Raw genomic sequence first — 20011 nt, 5'->3', positions numbered from 1 at the left:
CTATATCAAATCGTATCATATGATATATATATCGAGTATTGTAGGATAATAATAACCATGTTCAGGATTCCTTTATTTTATTTATTTCCCCTTCTGAACATGTAATAACTTTAGATAAATACATCACCTTTATCGAAATTCTTAATACTGAGAGAAGTATCAATGTATCATGTTTGTTTCAGTATTTCGATAGGCTAATAAAATTCTTGTTAAAAGGTCACTGATCAAATGAAAGAGAAACTAATATATACATGAATATATGAAAGTATAAATATATATAAAGCGTCTATAAATATATAAAATTAAAAAAAAAAATCTCTAAAAAACTAAAACCTTGGTAAACATAAAATATTTATAATAATACTATAATTACAAAAAAATCTTACAAAGATATTAAGATTTTCATACAAAGTAACGTGACAAAAAATGAATAGAAGAATAAAACAAAAAATTAAATTCATTATATTCATTTTTCTATTTATTTTTTGTCACATCACTTTATATAAAGATTTTTGTGAGATTTTTTTGTAACTGTAATATTACTTTTAAGTATTTAATATTTTTTTATAATCACTAAGACCATCATTCTTAAAGGTTACTTAAAAGCTTATAAAATAAACCCAAATATGAAGAATTTTAAAGTGAGGTTGTTTAGGCGGAGGCGGCCAGTTCAATCTCATATTTCTTCATGATAGGAGTTGTTCCTGTCATCAAGGAAGATTCCGTAGCCATTGAAGAACTGAAATCAAAAGTGCTTCCATTCCATGAAGGACCTGCAGGTTGCTCAGACCCTGGAGATCCCCCCAAAATGTGCCTAAATGGATACGAAGGAGTAGGAATATCTATTCCTCCCTCCAACATTTTCACCACAACACTCATCACAGGCCTTGCTTCAGGCTTATCCTGAACACACCATAGAGCTACTTTCATCATCCTCTCTGCCCTCTCTCTGTCATTCTCCTCAACTCCAAGTGCTATCGTTGTCTCCTGCAATTCTCCATTTTCAAACTTTTTCCACACCCACTTTGGGAGCCACTCTTGGCTTTCTGGAAGATTTATTTCCAGGTTCCTTCTCCTGCCTATGATTTCGAAGAGCAGCATTCCGAAGCTGTAAACATCACACTTGAAAGTTATAGGATATGGCATCCAGAGCTCTGGTGCCGCATAGCCTGGTGTTCCCCTTCTTCCTGTCAGAGTTATGTGAGTGTTTTCCCTGTTGCATAGCTTGGCCAAGCCGAAATCGGCTACCTTGGGGAAGAATTTTGCATCCAGGAGAATGTTTTCAGGCTTGATGTCATAGTGTATGATTCTCTGCTGGCATTCTTCATGCAAATATGCAATTCCTTTGGCTGTGCCAATAGCAATGTCATGAAGTTTATCAAATCCTAAGACCTTGTTTTCGCGAAACAAGTACTTGTCGAGTGAGCCATTCCCCATGTACTCGTAAACTAAAGCTATCAGGTCTCTTTCAAAGCAGAAACCATAGAGTCTAAGCAGATTGAAATGATGGATTCTTCCAATTGTGCTTACTTCTGCCTTGAACTGTTCCTCTATACTCTTATATGAGTTCGCATGTAAAACTTTCACTGCCGCAACGGTTCCATTACTGAATATCCCTTTAAATACGGCTCCAAAACCTCATGAACCTAGAAAGTGAGTGAAATTATCAGTTGCAAACCTGAGCTGCTGAGAAGTAAACCTGATAGGCTTTTCCCTTTCTATATCATTCAGGAATTTATCCATGGTCAGTGTGAGAGATCGATCGTCAGGTGTCACGCTCACGGTGCATCTATTTGTCAGTGGTCTTTTCTGGCATACTGCCGCTATGATGAACATCTTTATAACAAATACTACTGCAGAGCGTAAGAAAACAATCACAAATCCATAACTTTTTTCTGAAAAGACTAACCATACATAACCACCAAGGAACCAAAAACTGGTATTTACGTTTGAATTTAAGGATTTGAAGATGTATTTTTCGCACATATTGTAAGACCAAACAGTTATCATGTCTGCAGTTTTGATCTCAGAGGGCAGCATGGCAAGGAAAATAAATCTTAAAAGAACAAAAACTTCTACTTTGTAATTTAACAAGCTTTCATTTATTTTAAGCTTCATTTAGACTTATAATTCAATCTCTTCCCCTCAATGAATAAAAAATTGAAGGGTTTTTGAAGGAAAATCTTACCTATACCGATTATGACGATAGCTACAGTCGTCCCTGAAGCACCACCATCTTCACTCGCAGTTGACACTGAAGAGCTTGACATTTGACAATCAGCAGGAGATAAAATAGAAGAGAACCAAAAGTAGACTGAAACTATGCAGAACAATGAAAAGGAAAATTGTTGGAATTTAATGGATTGCAATGCGATGAATAGTGATCTTATAGAAACAACAACAAATCCTGATTTTATATATAGAAACTGAAATATCCTGGTTTTCATTGTATGACTCAGTCATTGTATAGAGAAATTTCAAAATATGATTTATTTAACTTTTTCCTTATAAATTCACGACTCCCAAAACTTAATATCAGTTTTTGGAAAATCTAGTTAACCGAACCGGATAAGATAATTTCTAAACCGAACCAATTTTTTGGTTCAAGAAAAACTAAATCGGTTTGGTTCACCGGTTAACTAGTTTTGTCATTTATTCACCAATTTTATCTCATCTTGAATTTTTTCACCTTGCTTCCCAGTTGGGTCACCACTCTCATAATTTCATGCTTGTAATTTTATAACAGAGTAATTAATATATTAAACTGGGTAATGATTTTAGAAGGAAACTATGAGAAGGGATCCCACAATAAATTATTATATCCAAATAGCTAAACTCGCTTGCTTCATATCTAGCGTTCGAAGTACAAGTGGTCTCCAAACAACACTACACCAAATGAGTATACATTAGATTTTTCTATGAAAGTACTCCGTCAAAATGATGTAAAAGAAAGTAAAAAGTGAAGAAGAAGAACTGATGGAGAAAAAGATGAAAGAGGAAGAGAAAAGTGGCAGATCAAAAGCGAAAAGAAGAAATGAAGGAGAAGAAGATGAAAAGGAAGAGACAAGTGGCGAAGAATCGGAGAAGAAGAGGAAAATGAAAAAGGAAGAGCAAAGTGGCGTGGACCCATATTTACTTGGGTTTTTTTTCTTTAAACCCTTTTAAAATCCGGTTTCGATTAACCGATTTGAAAAAATCTATAAACCGACCGAAATCAAACTGAATTTTCGATTCGGTTTCATCTGATTTGATACGATTTTTGAACTTTTTTTCCCACCTTTAATTTTTCACTCTTTTCAAGGTCAGGCATCACAATCAATCAATTATATAAAGAAACTAAAAATCGCAAATGCCTGCAAATTTTCATATCTGTCAATTATAATTGACACGTATCAATCACGGGATCAAGTCTTTGCTCAAAAAGAAGACGACCAAGACTTTTATCAGCCAACCTAATTAGAAATTAGAACGTCTACTTTCTCAATCCCAACCAAACAAGCACAGGCCAAAGAAAGAAAAAAAAGAAAAATTTGAGAAGCGAACCAATAAAAGAATTTGAATTTTCTCCTGACTAATAAAAGTTCTATGGCCACAATTACAATGTATTAACCCTAGGCTAGTAAAGTGGCATAATGAAAAAAATCTAGAATACCACATAATTATCACGTCATCTACATTTCAATCTAATGAATCTATGCCATGTTTAAATTTTTTTCTCTTATGATGGGTGGCTTCTAAAGTAAAAAGCTTTTGTTTTATATAATTTTGTTTTCCAGTACCATTGCAAGAATATTGAGCTACTCAGAGCAAATCGTTTCCGAAGCAATCCAATGTCCTCGGTATATGACACATTCACCAACACTGGAATGTGTCGCTGAGGCTGGGACCTCTTCCGACACAATTTGTGCCGTTGTAGATGTTTGCTACAATGCAAAAATTGTGCCAATAACGTTAGAATTTGAGGTGGGTTTATCTCTTCATCCAATAAGACCTTATTGAATGGGAGAATTACTCCCTCTTATAACCCAATAGGTTTGAGCGTGTTTAGTCGATGTGGGACTCTAACACTCTCTCTCGCGGTCAAGCCCATATGTTGGGTTATGTCTATTATTAGAAGTAGTTACTGGCTCTAACTCCTCACCTGTTGGTCAAGTGTTCAGCTCAATTAAACATGGGCTTTGATACCATGTTAGAATTTGAGGTGTGCCTAACTCTTCATTCAATAAAGCCTTGTTGATGTGAGACTCCAACAAATAATACTGCATGTCTTGTGACGTTAAGATAGTGTTGGTATACATCTTGGCCATATCGAGGATGGTTGGCTTATACTGATAGCAGTAGCAGATTGTAAGTAATCAGCTAGCTTAGCTAAATTGTTACAGTTAGTTTGCTTAGTTGAGTTTGTTAACAGTTAGTTAAAGTCATTATGTTAACTATAGTTAAACAGTTGTCAATCATGGTTAGTAGTTAGATTTAAAGTTGTACTACTTAGAATAAAAGGACTTCGATCCTTCTTGTATAACCAGAACCTTGATATTCAATAAAAGAGAAATGTTGCTGCTCTCTGTACTTTGTTCTTTATCCAAACACTTGGTGTCAAAAGACTATCTAAGGTAAGATAGCAGTTTCATTGAATATTTTTCATATGTCATTGTTGATGCTTGATTTTGACATCAATGACCTTGCACATGCAAAATATTAAGCATGTCTTAGAAATTACGTGTGATTCATTAGCGAGTTAGGACAAGGTTATAATAGAGTGTAAAGACTGAATAATAAAGAAGACAATGAAGATTTTATAATAGTTCGAATGTTTAAAGTGATTCATACATCTATTATTTCTTTTATATAAGTGTGCTACAAGAGATCATGAACAACGAACAAAGGTACAAAAGCTTGGTATTCAGAGAGAATATTAAGTCAGTCTCTTTCTCATAAATTGTCTTTGTTATTGATTGTTATGAAAATCATAGATCCCGAATTTATGAGAGGGAGTCCTCTATTTATAGCTATTAAGTTTAAAGTAATGATTACAAGTCTGCAAGTGGGTAGATACCGTGCAATTCCTTCCTTGCATCTCATTAGTTGATAATTTTGAAAATATCATTAAATTATATGGGGTTTGGACAGGTGTACGAATCTCATTCATTCATAGACAAAACCTGAACATATTGGGTTGGTGATAGCCGTATTCTCTCTGTCTTGGGGCGATATGGCAAATCCTAAATAGCGCAAAACCTTCCTAAACTCTTAGTGATGCTCATTGATATAGGCTTACGTCAGCGCTGATTTTTAAGACATAACAATCATGATCTGATAATAAGGTCAACGTTAATTGCCTCTTAGAGTGAATTTGGATTACATAAAGACCTTGACGTAGCTATGCCCTTACGTTTTTATTGAATAAATTCTGTTATAAGTTTCATTATGTTTATATTACCAAGGGATACAACTAAAAATATAAGCTCTTTGACCGTTTATTGTATTCAACTACAATTCTGTGTTGAATACATTCAACCAATCAATAATTAAATAGGTTATACAAAATGCATATATGATTCTCTTCTTTATTAATGAACCAAATGAAAAGTTGTACTTCAAAGCAGCGTTTCGTAGTGAATAATAGTATAATACTACGACAAAAAGGGGTGATCTGTTAAACCCACGGCGTCGGTTAGAAGAGATGAATGACGAAGAAATCAGTGTCGTAAAGGCGTCGCATTACGACACCAAAATGCTGCGTCGTTCTACAGAACCATATTAATTACGACACGAGAGACGTCGTTCTTACCTATTTCTCTGTTCATAAGAACCACAATTTTGCGACACCAGAAATCCTGTCGTTGGCCATCATACTGCCGAATAATCATGTACATATATCATAAGCAGAACCAGTTTGTGCAAAGAACAATAAAGATAAATGCATACCTGAATCAGTTGTCATTATGAAGAGGTCCTTTTTTTTTTTTTTTTTTTTTTAATTTTTTTATATATTATTAATTTGTTTTTAATATTTTAAAATATATTTGAATATAATTACTATATTGATGAAATGGAGATGAAGAGGTCGCTGTTTGATTGTGGAAATAAGATCACGAAGAAGAAGCCATCGATGATGAGGCCTCTAATTGGATGGCTTTTCTCTGTAAAGAGATCAGGTGGTGATCAAGAAGCACTGATGAATTCTCCAAAGAGAAAACGAGGCCATAGATATATTTTCGGATGAAAAGGAGTCTGCCACGCAGTATTGGAGTAACGATATCTCTTGTATTGTTGTATACTCGGTACATGAATACTTACGTTCGAATTTTCTTTTACGAATAGGTGAACTGTAATGAGTTACTAATGTCATTTTAAGAAAATATAAATTATTTTTATTTGGATTGAATCTGAAGATTTGGAAATACATGTCAATTTTAGAGACTCTCTTTAATAATCTCACTGTAGATTTCCATACTATATATAATGCATTTGGAAAGTTCAAATTTCAGTAAAATTTAGGCAGCTAGTTTTGAAGGTATCCAATTCTTTTTTATAAGTCTATAATCACCATTGTTGTTACTAACCTATCATAAAAAGTTATTATCCCACATATTATTTAAACAAAAAACTGCTGTTGTAATCTTATGAATTTTAACAAAAATTTGTAAAAATCAAACATACCAGTACTTTCAATATATTGAAGATACATATATATTTATATTTCACAAAAGAATAATATGTTATATATACAAATTATTCCCTATAAACTGATGATAATTATCTCCAAATATTATTTATTTAATCAAATCAAAGCTAATAAATTGATCACAAGAAAAATTAGCCCACATCCCTCATGAATTTTTTTTTTTTTTTTTTTAATAAATGAAACAACTCAACTGCTAAATTTTACAAATCAAAGACCTATGAATAAATAAAACTTAAAACAAATAAATAAATAATAAATTAACAATGAGACCTAGCATAAATATGTTATTGAAGTAAAATGTAAAGAAGTCTCAAGAACAGACTAATAACTTTTACATTCATAATATTTGAAGGACTCGTTATCTCAACTTGACAAGCGTTTGATTTGCTCTTCAGATGTTTTCACTTATTTCGCCCAACAATTTCCAGACCCCCACCAAAGGATTATGATTCTCTTCTGATCTGATTTTTATGTAAACAAAAGAAACAAATATGACTAGTGGTTCAGTTGGTAAAAAAAAAATCAAATTAAAAGGAAACAAATAATAACCATACATTATCATTAATGAACAAGTGTCATGAGATTTTAAAAAACTCAGTAGAGCTCAGATCAAGAGAGGATCTTGGTTGCCAACCCACTTAGAAATCTTCATTAGCATAAGAATAGATAGATAAAAGATTATTAAGTTGGTTAAAAAAAAAAAAAAAAAAACCAAAAAATAGAGGTTTGAGATACTTCGTTATAAAAATATTTGGTAAATCATTGATCCAATTTTACGACTCTACTTGTTTTCTCCATAGTGTTTATTTACTTATTTTCTTTCTTGATGGAATTAACTCAATCCTATATAATTACTAAATTTGTGTAACTATCATTAGATTTATATTGAATGTAGTAAGCGAATAACTTGGTAATTGGCTTTAATTCTCCTTATGTCTAGTTAAATGTAAGCAAAATAGTAATATCTTTATGTCTAACTTTGGTTTTTTATTTTATCTTAAATTTAGAAAAATATTATGTTTGACATAGAAAAATATTTCGAAAATAGTTTTCAATTACAATCCCAAAAACTAGTATAAAATTAAAAACAATTAAAGATCGTTTCCTATAGATTTTAATATGAAAATAATTTTTAAAGATTATATCAAACACATTTTGAAATATAAAAAATATTAAAATATAACTCAAAATTTTAAATCATATTTTAGTTTTAAAAATTATTTTTGAATCATAAATTAAATAAATGCTATCAATTATGCTAAACGAAACATTTATATATGAAGTAGGGATGGCAAAATCCTGGGCTTGGGCCGAGCCAACCCGTGTTAGGCCCGATATTAGTTACTGAATGAACAACCTGAGTCCTGGTCAGGCTAACCTGAGCATGAAGTTTGAGTTTTAATCTTAATAAATTTTTTTATTATACAAAAAATAATTAATTAATTATTATCAAAGAAATAATAATAGTCAGTGTTATGTTTATATATTATTTTACATAATATATTATGAATTATATATCATTTTATACAATATAGATATTCAACATTGCGTAATATAATTCAAACTTGGGCCAATTTTTTTTTCCTAACCCGAAGCCCAAGCCCGATTGAGGCATTACCTCAAGTCAGGCCAACCTCGACCGGGGTATTTTTGGCATCCCAAAAATTTATTAGATGGGAAATCAGGTGACCAACTATTTTTTTCTAGTTTTTTAATTTTTTTTATTTGGATGATGTTGTTGTGTGCTGATTTTGATAAGGGATGATCTTGTGTGTTGATTTGGACAAGGGTGGAGATTTTGTGTGAGAAGATTGCAGTAAAAGGTTGGGTGCGAATCGGTCCAGCAATACCGACAAAGGAGCGAGAAAAAAAGAGAAGAAGAGAATAATATTTTTGTCTTTACTTTGTTTATACCATATCTAAAAACGATTTTCTTGAGGGAACATAACAACGAGTGAGAATATGTCATTTCGCCAAACTTGGGCGGGAAGATGTCGTTCTCCCCACAATAAACAACTAAAATCTGATCATTTCTAGACAATAGAGTATCCAGGATTCCTTTAATCTATTAATTTCTCTTTTGAATCACATTATAACTCAGAAAAATATATTACATTTATCGAAATTCTTAATACAAGAAAAATGTCATGTTTGTTTCATTCTTTCCATAAGCTAATAAAATTCTTGTTACAGTGATGATTTTAAAAGGTCACTAATCAAATGAAAGAGAAACTAGTACATATACACATGCATACGTGGGAAATATAAGGGTTATTTTATTTGCCCTCTAAGTAAATGACGTTCCAATGATTGTCAGGAAGCATTAAATATCCCCTAAATATATCATAAAGCGTCTATAAATATATAAAAAAAAAAAAAAAAAAAAAAAAAAAAAAAAAATCAAAAAATATATCTGAAAAAATCAAAACCTCCATAAACAGAGAGGTATTTAATAGTTTCTGATAATCACTGAGTCCTTTTTTACTTAAGCGTTACTAAGGGATGAAATAAACCCAAATATAAAGAGTTTTAAGGGGAGGTTGTTCAGGCGGAGGCGGCCATTTCAATCTCATATTTCTTCATGATAGGAGTTGCACCTATCATCAAGGAAGATTCCGTAGCCATTGAAGAACTGAAATCAAAAGTGCTTCCATTCCATGAAGGACCTGCAGGTTGCTCAGACCCTGGAGATCCCCCCAAAATGTGCCTAAATGGATACGAAGGAGTAGGAATATCTATTCCTCCCTCCAACATTTTCACCACAACACTCATCACAGGCCTTGCTTCAGGCTTATCCTGAACACACCATAGAGCTACTTTCATCATCCTCTCTGCCCTCTCTCTGTCATTCTCCTCAACTCCAAGTGCTATCGTTGTCTCCTGCAATTCTCCATTTTCAAACTTTTTCCACACCCACTTTGGGAGCCACTCTTGGCTTTCTGGAAGATTTATTTCCAGGTTCCTTCTCCTGCCTATGATTTCGAAGAGCAGCATTCCGAAGCTGTAAACATCACACTTGAAAGTTACAGGATATGGCATCCAGAGCTCTGGTGCAGCATAGCCTGGTGTTCCCCTTCTTCCTGTCATGGTTATGTGAGTGTTTTCCCTGTTGCAGAGCTTGGCCAAGCCAAAATCGGCTACCTTGGGGAAGAATTTTGCATCCAGGAGAATGTTTTCAGGTTTGATGTCATAGTGTATGATTCTCTGCTGGCATTCTTCATGCAAATATGCAATTCCTTTGGCTGTGCCAATAGCAATGTCATGAAGTTTATCAAATCCTAAGACCTTGTTTTCGCGAAACAAGTACTTGTCGAGTGAGCCATTCCCCATGTACTCGTAAACTAGAGCTATCAGGTCTCTTTCGAAGCAGAAACCATGGAGTCTAAGCAGATTGAAATGATGGATTCTTCCAATTGTGCTTACTTCTGCCATGAACTGTTCCTCTATACTCTTATAAGAGTTCGCATGTAAAACTTTCACTGCCGCAACGGTTCCATTACTGAATATCCCTTTAAATACGGCTCCAAAACCTCCTGAACCTAGAAAGTGGGTGAAATTTTCAGTTGCAATCCTGAGCTGCTGAGAAGTAAACCTGATAGGCTTTTCCCTTTCTATATCATTCAGGAATTTATCCATGGTCAGTGTGAGAAATCGGTCGTCAGGTGTGACGGTGCTGCTATCCGTCTGTGCCCTTCTCTGGCATATTACCGCTATGATAAACATCTTTATAACAAATACTACTGCAGAGTGTAAGAAAACAATCACAAATCCATAACTTGTCACTCTTTTTACGAAAAGACTAACCGTATGTAACCATCAAGGAACCAAAACTGGTATTTACGTTTGAATTTAAGGATTAGAGATGTATTTTTGGCACATATTGTAAGATCAAACAGTTATCATGTCTGCAGTTTTGATCTCAGAGGGCAGCACGACAAGGAAAACAAATCTTAAAAGAACGAAAAAATCTACTTTGTAATTTAACAAGCTTTCATTTATTTTAAGCTTCATTTAGACTTATAATTCAATCTCTTCCCCCAATGAATAAAAGATTGAAGGCTTTTGGAAGGAAAATCTTACCTATACCGACTACGATGATAGCTGCTTTCGCCCCTGAAGCACCACCATCTTCACTCGCAGTTGACATTTGACAATCAGCAGGAGATAGAATACAAGAGAACCAAAAATCGGCGGTTTAACCTTAATGGGAGGAGTGGTGGCAGAACTTCTCAGCAATTATAGAATAACTTATTTTATAATCGACAAAAAAGGCAACTTCACATCTTGTTCGTGTAAACAAAACTATCTCTTCCTTTGACCATGAATATTCCACCAAAACTCCGTGTGGGGCTCGCCTGGTGACTAAATTACGAGGGCGGCCATGAACAGACAAAGAAATAAAAAGTTTTGTTAGAATACTAAATTGGCTAACTCATGCACAGGACAATGCAACTGGGGCCCTGGCTTCCTTATCCTATACGAAATGCACAAGCATAACTCACAGTTCAAGCACATTGAAATCAACTATAAATGAGGAAGGAAATAGATAAGAAACTGCTAGCATCATTTAATAACAAAAGCTGAAGGAAACAAAAGAGATGAAAATCTATATAAAGGAAGTTATAATTTTTTAACTTTTTACTCAAAACTCTTCAAATGAACAAACAATTTATAATAATTTCTAAAGAGTTGATATATATAACAAACTTTCATGTTGAAATTTCATTCAACAAGTGTAATAGATCAGTTGAATATTCCTGAAGTGAACGAAGGATGAATCAACTTCACTCCACAGTGATATGCTGAAGGAGATTGAACTTTGAATTTACATCTTGTTTTCTTTGAGACCAACAGAAAATACATGTTTATGTTTTTCTTGCTGAATCAGATGATAAATTTTGTCCAGTGTAAAAACTATAGAATATAGAACTCCCCTCTGAAGCCAAATTATAATAAACATTTATGGAAAGATAGAAGAGTTTTGGAGGGAAGTTCTTTAGAAGATTTAGGTGGAGGTAGCAATTTCAATCTCGTATTTCCCCATGATAGGAGTTGCACAAGTGAACGAAGATCCTGTAGCCATTGAAGAACTCAAATCAAAAGTGCTTCCGCTTCCTGGGACATAGGTATCTGCTGGTAGCTGAGGCCCTGGAGATGCCACCAAAACATGTCTAAATGGGTACAAAGGAGTAGTAATCTCTACCACTCCTTCCAATATTTTAACCACAACACTCATTGACATGGTTATATGAGTGTTTTCTCTGTTGCAGAGCTTTGCCAAACCGAAATCAGCTACATTGGGAAAGAAATTTGCGTCCAAGAGAATGTTTTCTGGTTTTTTATCGTAATGTACAATTCGTTGTCGGCACTCCTCGTGCAAGTAAGCAATGCCTTTGGCTGTGCTATCTGCAATCTCATGAAGTTTCTCGAATCCTAAGGCCTTGTTTTTGTGAAACAAGTACTTGTCAAGCGAGCCGTTCCCCATGTACTCATAATTTCATAAACCAGAGCTCTCGGATCTTTCTCAAAGCAGAAACCGTAGAGTCGAACCAAATTAAAATGATGAATTCTTCCAATTGTGCCCACTTCTGCCTGTTCTTCCATTTTCTTATCTGAGCTCCCGTGTAAAACTTTCACTGCCACAATTGTTCCATCACTGATTATCCCCTTATATACAGCTCCGAAACCTCCTGTTCCCAGCAAGTTGGTGAAATCATCTGTTGCAATCCTAAGCTTCTGAGAAGTAAACCTGATAGGCTTTTCTCTTTCCATATCATTCAAGAATTTATCCATGGTCGGTGACTCAGTTTGAAGTCTGTGACAGTGCTGCTGTCCTTTCGTGCTTTATTCAGGCATGCAATGATGATCATTATAACAATAATTACTGCAGAAGTGTGAAAAAAACAATCACAAATCCATAAAATTTTCACTCTATTGTGAACATATTAAGAGTACATAACCAAACCACGGCAAAAAACAAAGATGTGTTATATTTTGATCTGAGAGGCAAAATGAAAAAGAAAACTGAAAATCTGAAAACTTTTCACTCGTTTTGTCGCAGTTGAACAGGTTTTCATATCTTTTTGTAGATTTTATTACCATATAAAACCTATACCTTATAAGCTTCATTTAGACTTAAAATTCAATCCCTTCCTCTAAATGAATAAAATTCAAATGCAACCTAGAGGAAAAATCTTACCTATAGCTGCTATGAGAACAACTGCACCCAAAGTTGAAATACCTTCTAATTCATGAGAACAAAGAACAGATAACTAACCTTGGTGCCATGCGAGGCGGTGGAACTTGTAAGGAATAAGAGAACCACCAAATATCGACAAAAGAGAAAACTTCATGTTGTGTGTCAGTGTACTAAGTTCAGCAGTCATTGCATTCTGTGACCAATTATTCCCATGCAAATGTAATCTTTTCCTTTGTACCATGAACATGCTTATTACAAGGGCAGGCAACAACAGAGAAATAAATTAGAAATCTATTACAATAATAAATCGACTCATTTATCGGACAATCCACCTGTTTCCCTCGCTTCTTGTCCTCTCTGAAATACACAAGAATATTACAGTTTAAGCCATTGAAACCAACGACAAATGATTAGCTGGGATCAGTCTTACAACTTCTCCAAATAATATATATTTCAAAAGTCTTAATTGATCCATCATAGACATGGGAAGAAAGATAATTTGACATGATTATTGATAAGTGTAAGAGGGAATACAAAAAAGAAAAACAAGCATTAGAAAGATGACCCACTACATTAATAACTAATCTGAAATGGTTTTAAACAAAAGAATTGTTTCAAGTCTCTGAAGATTCAATATATATTCTGCTTTACATATTCAATAATCAGGTTTTCTTCATGACGTCGTAATTTCAATCTCATATTTTTGCATGATAGGAGTTGCCAAAGGAGGAGAGGGCTCAGTCAATGCGTGAGGGCTTTCTTGAAAGCTCACGTTGGCAGCAAGATCTGGAACAGGGGATTGTGTCATCAAGTGTGGAAATGGGTTCTTTGGAGCTGGGATCTCCAACCCTTCTTCTAGCATCTTTACCACAACACTAATGCAGGGCCTTGCCTCTGGTTGATACTGGACACACCACAAAGCAACCATCACCATCCTATGAGCTGTGTCTCTATCTTTCTCCTCAATTCGACATACTAACATCATATCATGAAACTTGCCTTTTTCCAATTTCTTCCAAACCATTTGGGAAACCATTCCTGACTTTCTGGCAGGTTCACATCCATGTTTCTTCTCCTTCCTAATATCTCAAACAAAAGCATTCCGAAACTGTAAACATCGCATTTGTGAGTCACAGGAAATGGCATCCAGATTTCTGGTGCAGCATACCCAGGAGTTCCCCTGCCTCCTGTAAGTGTCATATGTGTTATTTCCCTGTTATAAAGCTTAGCAAGTCCAAAATCCGCTATTTTTGTGCACAACTTTACATCCAGAAGAATATTTTCAGGCTTGATGTCATAATGAATTATTCGTTGTTGGCAGTCTTCATGCAAATATTCAATACCTTTGGCAGTGCCAATAGCTATGTTGTGCAATGTCTCCCAATCTGCGTTTTTATCGCTGTGAAATAGAAGACGATCCAGAGAACTGTTCTCCATGTACTCGTAAACAAGGGCGCGCAAGTCTCTGTCAAAGCAAAAGCCATAAAGCTTGACAAGATTAATATGGTTGGTTCTCCCTATAGTGCTCAGTTCTGCCAGAAATTGGTCCTGAATTTTCCTGTCCGAGCTCCCATTTAAAACTTTTACGGCCACCAATATGCCAACAGGTAGGATACCTTTATAAACTGCACCTAAACCACCTGCTCCCAGAAAATGTGAGAAATTGTCTGTAGCAATCCTTAGTTGATGAGAAGAGAATTGGATAGGCTTATCAATCTCATTCAGGACCCTGTCAATTTCTACCATCCTAGACTTGGTGTCTCCTGGCCTCAAAATACATCCTGCACCTGCTTCTGCAGAAGAGCTGTGAATGCCCTCGAACGCCTTCAGGAAGATTACGATCACTGCAGATTTAAAATGGTAATTTATATGCACAGAAATCGATCCAAACAACAATTTTTCAACCAGAAAAAAGCAGCAATCAGAACAAGGTATATCTTGTAACTTACATAGAAAAATTATCAATGCAGATATTCCAGCGTCCAACATCAGCAGATACGAACTAGGATTCAATGTCTGGAATCTGACGGAAGAAAATTGTCTGAGGAACACCTGGTAAAGTGGATAAGGCTTCTTATACAAGTGTACTATCGGTGGAGGATATTCTGCATTTAATGGAATCAAAAGTCAAAACCAAATTAAAAAACTAAAATTTGGACAACTGTTAAACGTACTTTTTCTTACTTGAGACTTTAATTATTGTTAATTTTCTTTTTCTTGTCAGGAATTGATCCTCAAACAACCTGGTGGTAGACTGGAAGTTTCAAAGATATATTTATATACAAAAGGCTGGACCAACGAAATTGGCCGGATTTGGCCTGACTTTAGAAGCAAAAATATTGGGCACTATATATCAACATCATTTCGAACATATCCGAATTTATCTGCGTAGCAAATTCCATTTGGGTCTGGCTTGAATTATGCTCAACCTTGTCTTCTATATGCTATCTTCATTGACCGTGTATGTAATTCATGCAGCAGGAACAAATTCTACTAACTTTTCTGCAGCATTTTAGACTAATTTCTGGAAAACAAAATTTCAGTAACCCCACATGCTGGGGATATTCCTCACACATACTTAGAATATCCCTTATCCCACCCATTGTGAAGGAAGAAGATAAGCTGATTTGGAGTGCCCAATGGCGCCAGTCAAACATCTAGATTAAGAGATCCTCACTTTCCATCACACTGACATTAAAATGGTTAAGAAATGGTAAAATCAATAGAGGAACAAGAAGACTAGAAAATTTGTTCCTTGCAAACTATTGCTTTTACTGAGAGAGAAGGAAAAAGGAATACAAATTACATCAACAATACATGCCCACAACCTAGCAGTATCCTAACTTAGATTGCAGCTTAATGGAGTACATGAACAAAACCATGGCATGAAAATTTAACTGATAATTAAATTACATGACTCGTATCCTAGTGCACTACCAGCTGCTGCAGTAGGTAGAGAACTGCAAAGTGGCGAACAATCAGATCCCCAGACGTCTGGACAAGCTCCCTTCAAGTATTCGGATCAACACCACTATCCAATATATTAAATATGATAGATATAGTATACAAAGAGACTCGGCTCAAATCTTCACTTGATGTTAAAATCTGCATCCAAAGTCCAAAGAATTGCAGTGTCAGTAAACCATTCAATAATCATCCCCGGCAAATGAAACATGCAAATATTATATTACCAGCCCAACAGGTATGTTAAACATTCTGTACTTTGTTTGACATTTCTTTTGCTTTTCCAACTTCCTTTTCCTGTCATAAGAGATTTAAAAATGGCATCAAGAACAAATAAATGCATCAACAAATCAACCAAGGAAACAACTTCACTTCCCATCAATCAAGAAATAGAAAAAACTGTCACAAACAATGGTCAAAATTTTAAGCCCTGAAAATATTAACATAGAATAGCAATTTTTTCATATTAGGAAAGAAGCAATCTTCAACACAAAACGCAATTCGCCACATTCCATAAGATAATTAATATACGGTGTAATTTCATTTATTTTTTTACCTTCTGTGTTGTTTTTGAATTTTTGGCCTGACCTATCAAACAGACCTGGTCTGACTTTTTAGAACAGACTATTAACATAGCCAATCCAGATCCTGACATGATGCAATACAGAATCAAGGCAAATTGTCTAATCAGTACAAAGTTTCCATTTAATATTTTATTTCTTGATACACCCAGGCAACGGATTACTAATTTGAATCCCTTGCCAGAGATTGGAATCGAGATCTAGCAGGTATATACCCTTCCATATCTCACCAAAATCAACATTCCCATGTCCAGCCTAAGACCACAATAGATGCGACTTATGTTTATGAATACAATATACAAGGTCCTTTAAAATATTCAGCCAAAGACTCCAGGTCAAAACCAAGCTGTAGGGCATCAACTAATTGACTAAAGATGCTATACAGATAAAGTAAAACAAAAATAAAATAAATAAAATACTGTTTTGCAGAGAATTGAAGAGAAGAAACTTCATCACTAGGTCCATGTTGCAAACCAACTTAAGAGAGAATTTAATCAAGTAAAATAAAAATTTGCAGAGGCACAGTCACAGATATGAAAGAACTTTAGACATGCAGAATCTCTCCTTAATAGTGACCTGAAAAAAAAAAATGGCTCATTCTTTGGTCTATTTGAGAGAGTGAGAGAGAGGAAGAGCCAAAAACTGAGGGAAAATAACAAGGCTTGAAGTTAATTTGTGAATTCTTGATGTTCAACTTGAGAAAAAACATAATCAAAATCATCTGGGAGAGCTGAAATCCTTTGGCACAACCTCAGATGGTTAATGCTACTAGTGACACCACGGCAAAAAACAAAGATGTGTTATATTTTGATCTGAGAGGCAAAATGAAAAAGAAAACTGAAAATCTGAAAACTTTTCACTCGTTTTGTCGCAGTTGAACAGGTTTTCATATCTTTTTGTAGATTTTATTACCATATAAAACCTATACCTTATAAGCTTCATTTAGACTTAAAATTCAATCCCTTCCTCTAAATGAATAAAATTCAAATGCAACCTAGAGGAAAAATCTTACCTATAGCTGCTATGAGAACAACTGCACCCAAAGTTGAAATACCTTCTAATTCATGAGAACAAAGAACAGATAACTAACCTTGGTGCCATGCGAGGCGGTGGAACTTGTAAGGAATAAGAGAACCACCAAATATCGACAAAAGAGAAAACTTCATGTTGTGTGTCAGTGTACTAAGTTCAGCAGTCATTGCATTCTGTGACCAATTATTCCCATGCAAATGTAATCTTTTCCTTTGTACCATGAACATGCTTATTACAAGGGCAGGCAACAACAGAGAAATAAATTAGAAATCTATTACAATAATAAATCGACTCATTTATCGGACAATCCACCTGTTTCCCTCGCTTCTTGTCCTCTCTGAAATACACAAGAATATTACAGTTTAAGCCATTGAAACCAACGACAAATGATTAGCTGGGATCAGTCTTACAACTTCTCCAAATAATATATATTTCAAAAGTCTTAATTGATCCATCATAGACATGGGAAGAAAGATAATTTGACATGATTATTGATAAGTGTAAGAGGGAATACAAAAAAGAAAAACAAGCATTAGAAAGATGACCCACTACATTAATAACTAATCTGAAATGGTTTTAAACAAAAGAATTGTTTCAAGTCTCTGAAGATTCAATATATATTCTGCTTTACATATTCAATAATCAGGTTTTCTTCATGACGTCGTAATTTCAATCTCATATTTTTGCATGATAGGAGTTGCCAAAGGAGGAGAGGGCTCAGTCAATGCGTGAGGGCTTTCTTGAAAGCTCACGTTGGCAGCAAGATCTGGAACAGGGGATTGTGTCATCAAGTGTGGAAATGGGTTCTTTGGAGCTGGGATCTCCAACCCTTCTTCTAGCATCTTTACCACAACACTAATGCAGGGCCTTGCCTCTGGTTGATACTGGACACACCACAAAGCAACCATCACCATCCTATGAGCTGTGTCTCTATCTTTCTCCTCAATTCGACATACTAACATCATATCATGAAACTTGCCTTTTTCCAATTTCTTCCAAACCATTTGGGAAACCATTCCTGACTTTCTGGCAGGTTCACATCCATGTTTCTTCTCCTTCCTAATATCTCAAACAAAAGCATTCCGAAACTGTAAACATCGCATTTGTGAGTCACAGGAAATGGCATCCAGATTTCTGGTGCAGCATACCCAGGAGTTCCCCTGCCTCCTGTAAGTGTCATATGTGTTATTTCCCTGTTATAAAGCTTAGCAAGTCCAAAATCCGCTATTTTTGTGCACAACTTTACATCCAGAAGAATATTTTCAGGCTTGATGTCATAATGAATTATTCGTTGTTGGCAGTCTTCATGCAAATATTCAATACCTTTGGCAGTGCCAATAGCTATGTTGTGCAATGTCTCCCAATCTGCGTTTTTATCGCTGTGAAATAGAAGACGATCCAGAGAACTGTTCTCCATGTACTCGTAAACAAGGGCGCGCAAGTCTCTGTCAAAGCAAAAGCCATAAAGCTTGACAAGATTAATATGGTTGGTTCTCCCTATAGTGCTCAGTTCTGCCAGAAATTGGTCCTGAATTTTCCTGTCCGAGCTCCCATTTAAAACTTTTACGGCCACCAATATGCCAACAGGTAGGATACCTTTATAAACTGCACCTAAACCACCTGCTCCCAGAAAATGTGAGAAATTGTCTGTAGCAATCCTTAGTTGATGAGAAGAGAATTGGATAGGCTTATCAATCTCATTCAGGACCCTGTCAATTTCTACCATCCTAGACTTGGTGTCTCCTGGCCTCAAAATACATCCTGCACCTGCTTCTGCAGAAGAGCTGTGAATGCCCTCGAACGCCTTCAGGAAGATTACGATCACTGCAGATTTAAAATGGTAATTTATATGCACAGAAATCGATCCAAACAACAATTTTTCAACCAGAAAAAAGCAGCAATCAGAACAAGGTATATCTTGTAACTTACATAGAAAAATTATCAATGCAGATATTCCAGCGTCCAACATCAGCAGATACGAACTAGGATTCAATGTCTGGAATCTGACGGAAGAAAATTGTCTGAGGAACACCTGGTAAAGTGGATAAGGCTTCTTATACAAGTGTACTATCGGTGGAGGATATTCTGCATTTAATGGAATCAAAAGTCAAAACCAAATTAAAAAACTAAAATTTGGACAACTGTTAAACGTACTTTTTCTTACTTGAGACTTTAATTATTGTTAATTTTCTTTTTCTTGTCAGGAATTGATCCTCAAACAACCTGGTGGTAGACTGGAAGTTTCAAAGATATATTTATATACAAAAGGCTGGACCAACGAAATTGGCCGGATTTGGCCTGACTTTAGAAGCAAAAATATTGGGCACTATATATCAACATCATTTCGAACATATCCGAATTTATCTGCGTAGCAAATTCCATTTGGGTCTGGCTTGAATTATGCTCAACCTTGTCTTCTATATGCTATCTTCATTGACCGTGTATGTAATTCATGCAGCAGGAACAAATTCTACTAACTTTTCTGCAGCATTTTAGACTAATTTCTGGAAAACAAAATTTCAGTAACTCCAAATGCTGGGGATATTC

At 35.1% G+C, this 20011-nt stretch overlaps 2 protein-coding genes, 1 long non-coding RNA gene and 3 pseudogenes across 3 annotated transcripts; all 6 read right to left on the bottom strand.

Annotated features, from left to right (window-relative positions):
* Positions 1-448: 448 nt before the first annotated feature.
* LOC116116274 lies at positions 449-1758 on the bottom strand (annotated as a pseudogene).
* A 7459-nt stretch (positions 1759-9217) lies between these two features.
* Positions 9218-10854, bottom strand: LOC116116275 (rust resistance kinase Lr10-like). Its single transcript, XM_031402376.1, has 2 exons — positions 10769-10854; positions 9218-10428 (listed from the first exon to the last, which is right to left on the bottom strand). Exons 1-2 carry the CDS (start codon positions 10833-10835, stop codon positions 9233-9235), a joined length of 1263 nt encoding a protein of 420 aa, XP_031258236.1. The 5' UTR covers positions 10836-10854; the 3' UTR covers positions 9218-9232.
* Positions 10855-11657: 803 nt separating this feature from the next.
* LOC116116271 (G-type lectin S-receptor-like serine/threonine-protein kinase At5g24080) lies at positions 11658-12958 on the bottom strand. Its single transcript, XM_031402373.1, is given in 3 exon segments — positions 11658-12188; positions 12191-12572; positions 12888-12958. Coding segments are annotated over 2 exon segments (786 nt in total). The 5' UTR covers positions 12482-12572; positions 12888-12958; the 3' UTR covers positions 11658-11693.
* Positions 12959-13455: 497 nt separating this feature from the next.
* Positions 13456-15413, bottom strand: LOC116116278 (annotated as a pseudogene).
* Positions 15414-15634: 221 nt separating this feature from the next.
* On the bottom strand, positions 15635-16216 carry LOC116116280. Its single transcript, XR_004125785.1, has 2 exons — positions 16079-16216; positions 15635-15992 (listed from the first exon to the last, which is right to left on the bottom strand). It is a non-coding gene; the product is annotated as an uncharacterized LOC116116280 (long non-coding RNA).
* Positions 16217-18012: 1796 nt separating this feature from the next.
* Positions 18013-19991, bottom strand: LOC116116269 (annotated as a pseudogene).
* Between the last annotated feature and the right edge of the window lie 20 nt (positions 19992-20011).

Source organism: Pistacia vera, unplaced genomic scaffold, assembly GCF_008641045.1.
Source record: "Pistacia vera cultivar Batoury unplaced genomic scaffold, PisVer_v2 Contig769, whole genome shotgun sequence".
In the NCBI taxonomy this organism is placed as follows: Eukaryota; Viridiplantae; Streptophyta; class Magnoliopsida; order Sapindales; family Anacardiaceae; genus Pistacia; species Pistacia vera.
This window is presented reverse-complemented; position numbering and strand designations above follow the sequence as displayed.

Excerpts from the sequence above, each read along its gene's own strand:
- LOC116116275 (XM_031402376.1), bottom strand. The coding sequence starts at position 10,835 with ATGTCAACTGCGAGTGAAGATGGTGGTGCTTCAGGGGCGAAAGCAGCT. Across the intron at positions 10,429-10,768 it reads TATCATCGTAGTCGGTATAG|TAGTATTTGTTATAAAGATG; the intron begins GTAAGATTTTCC and ends TACACTCTGCAG.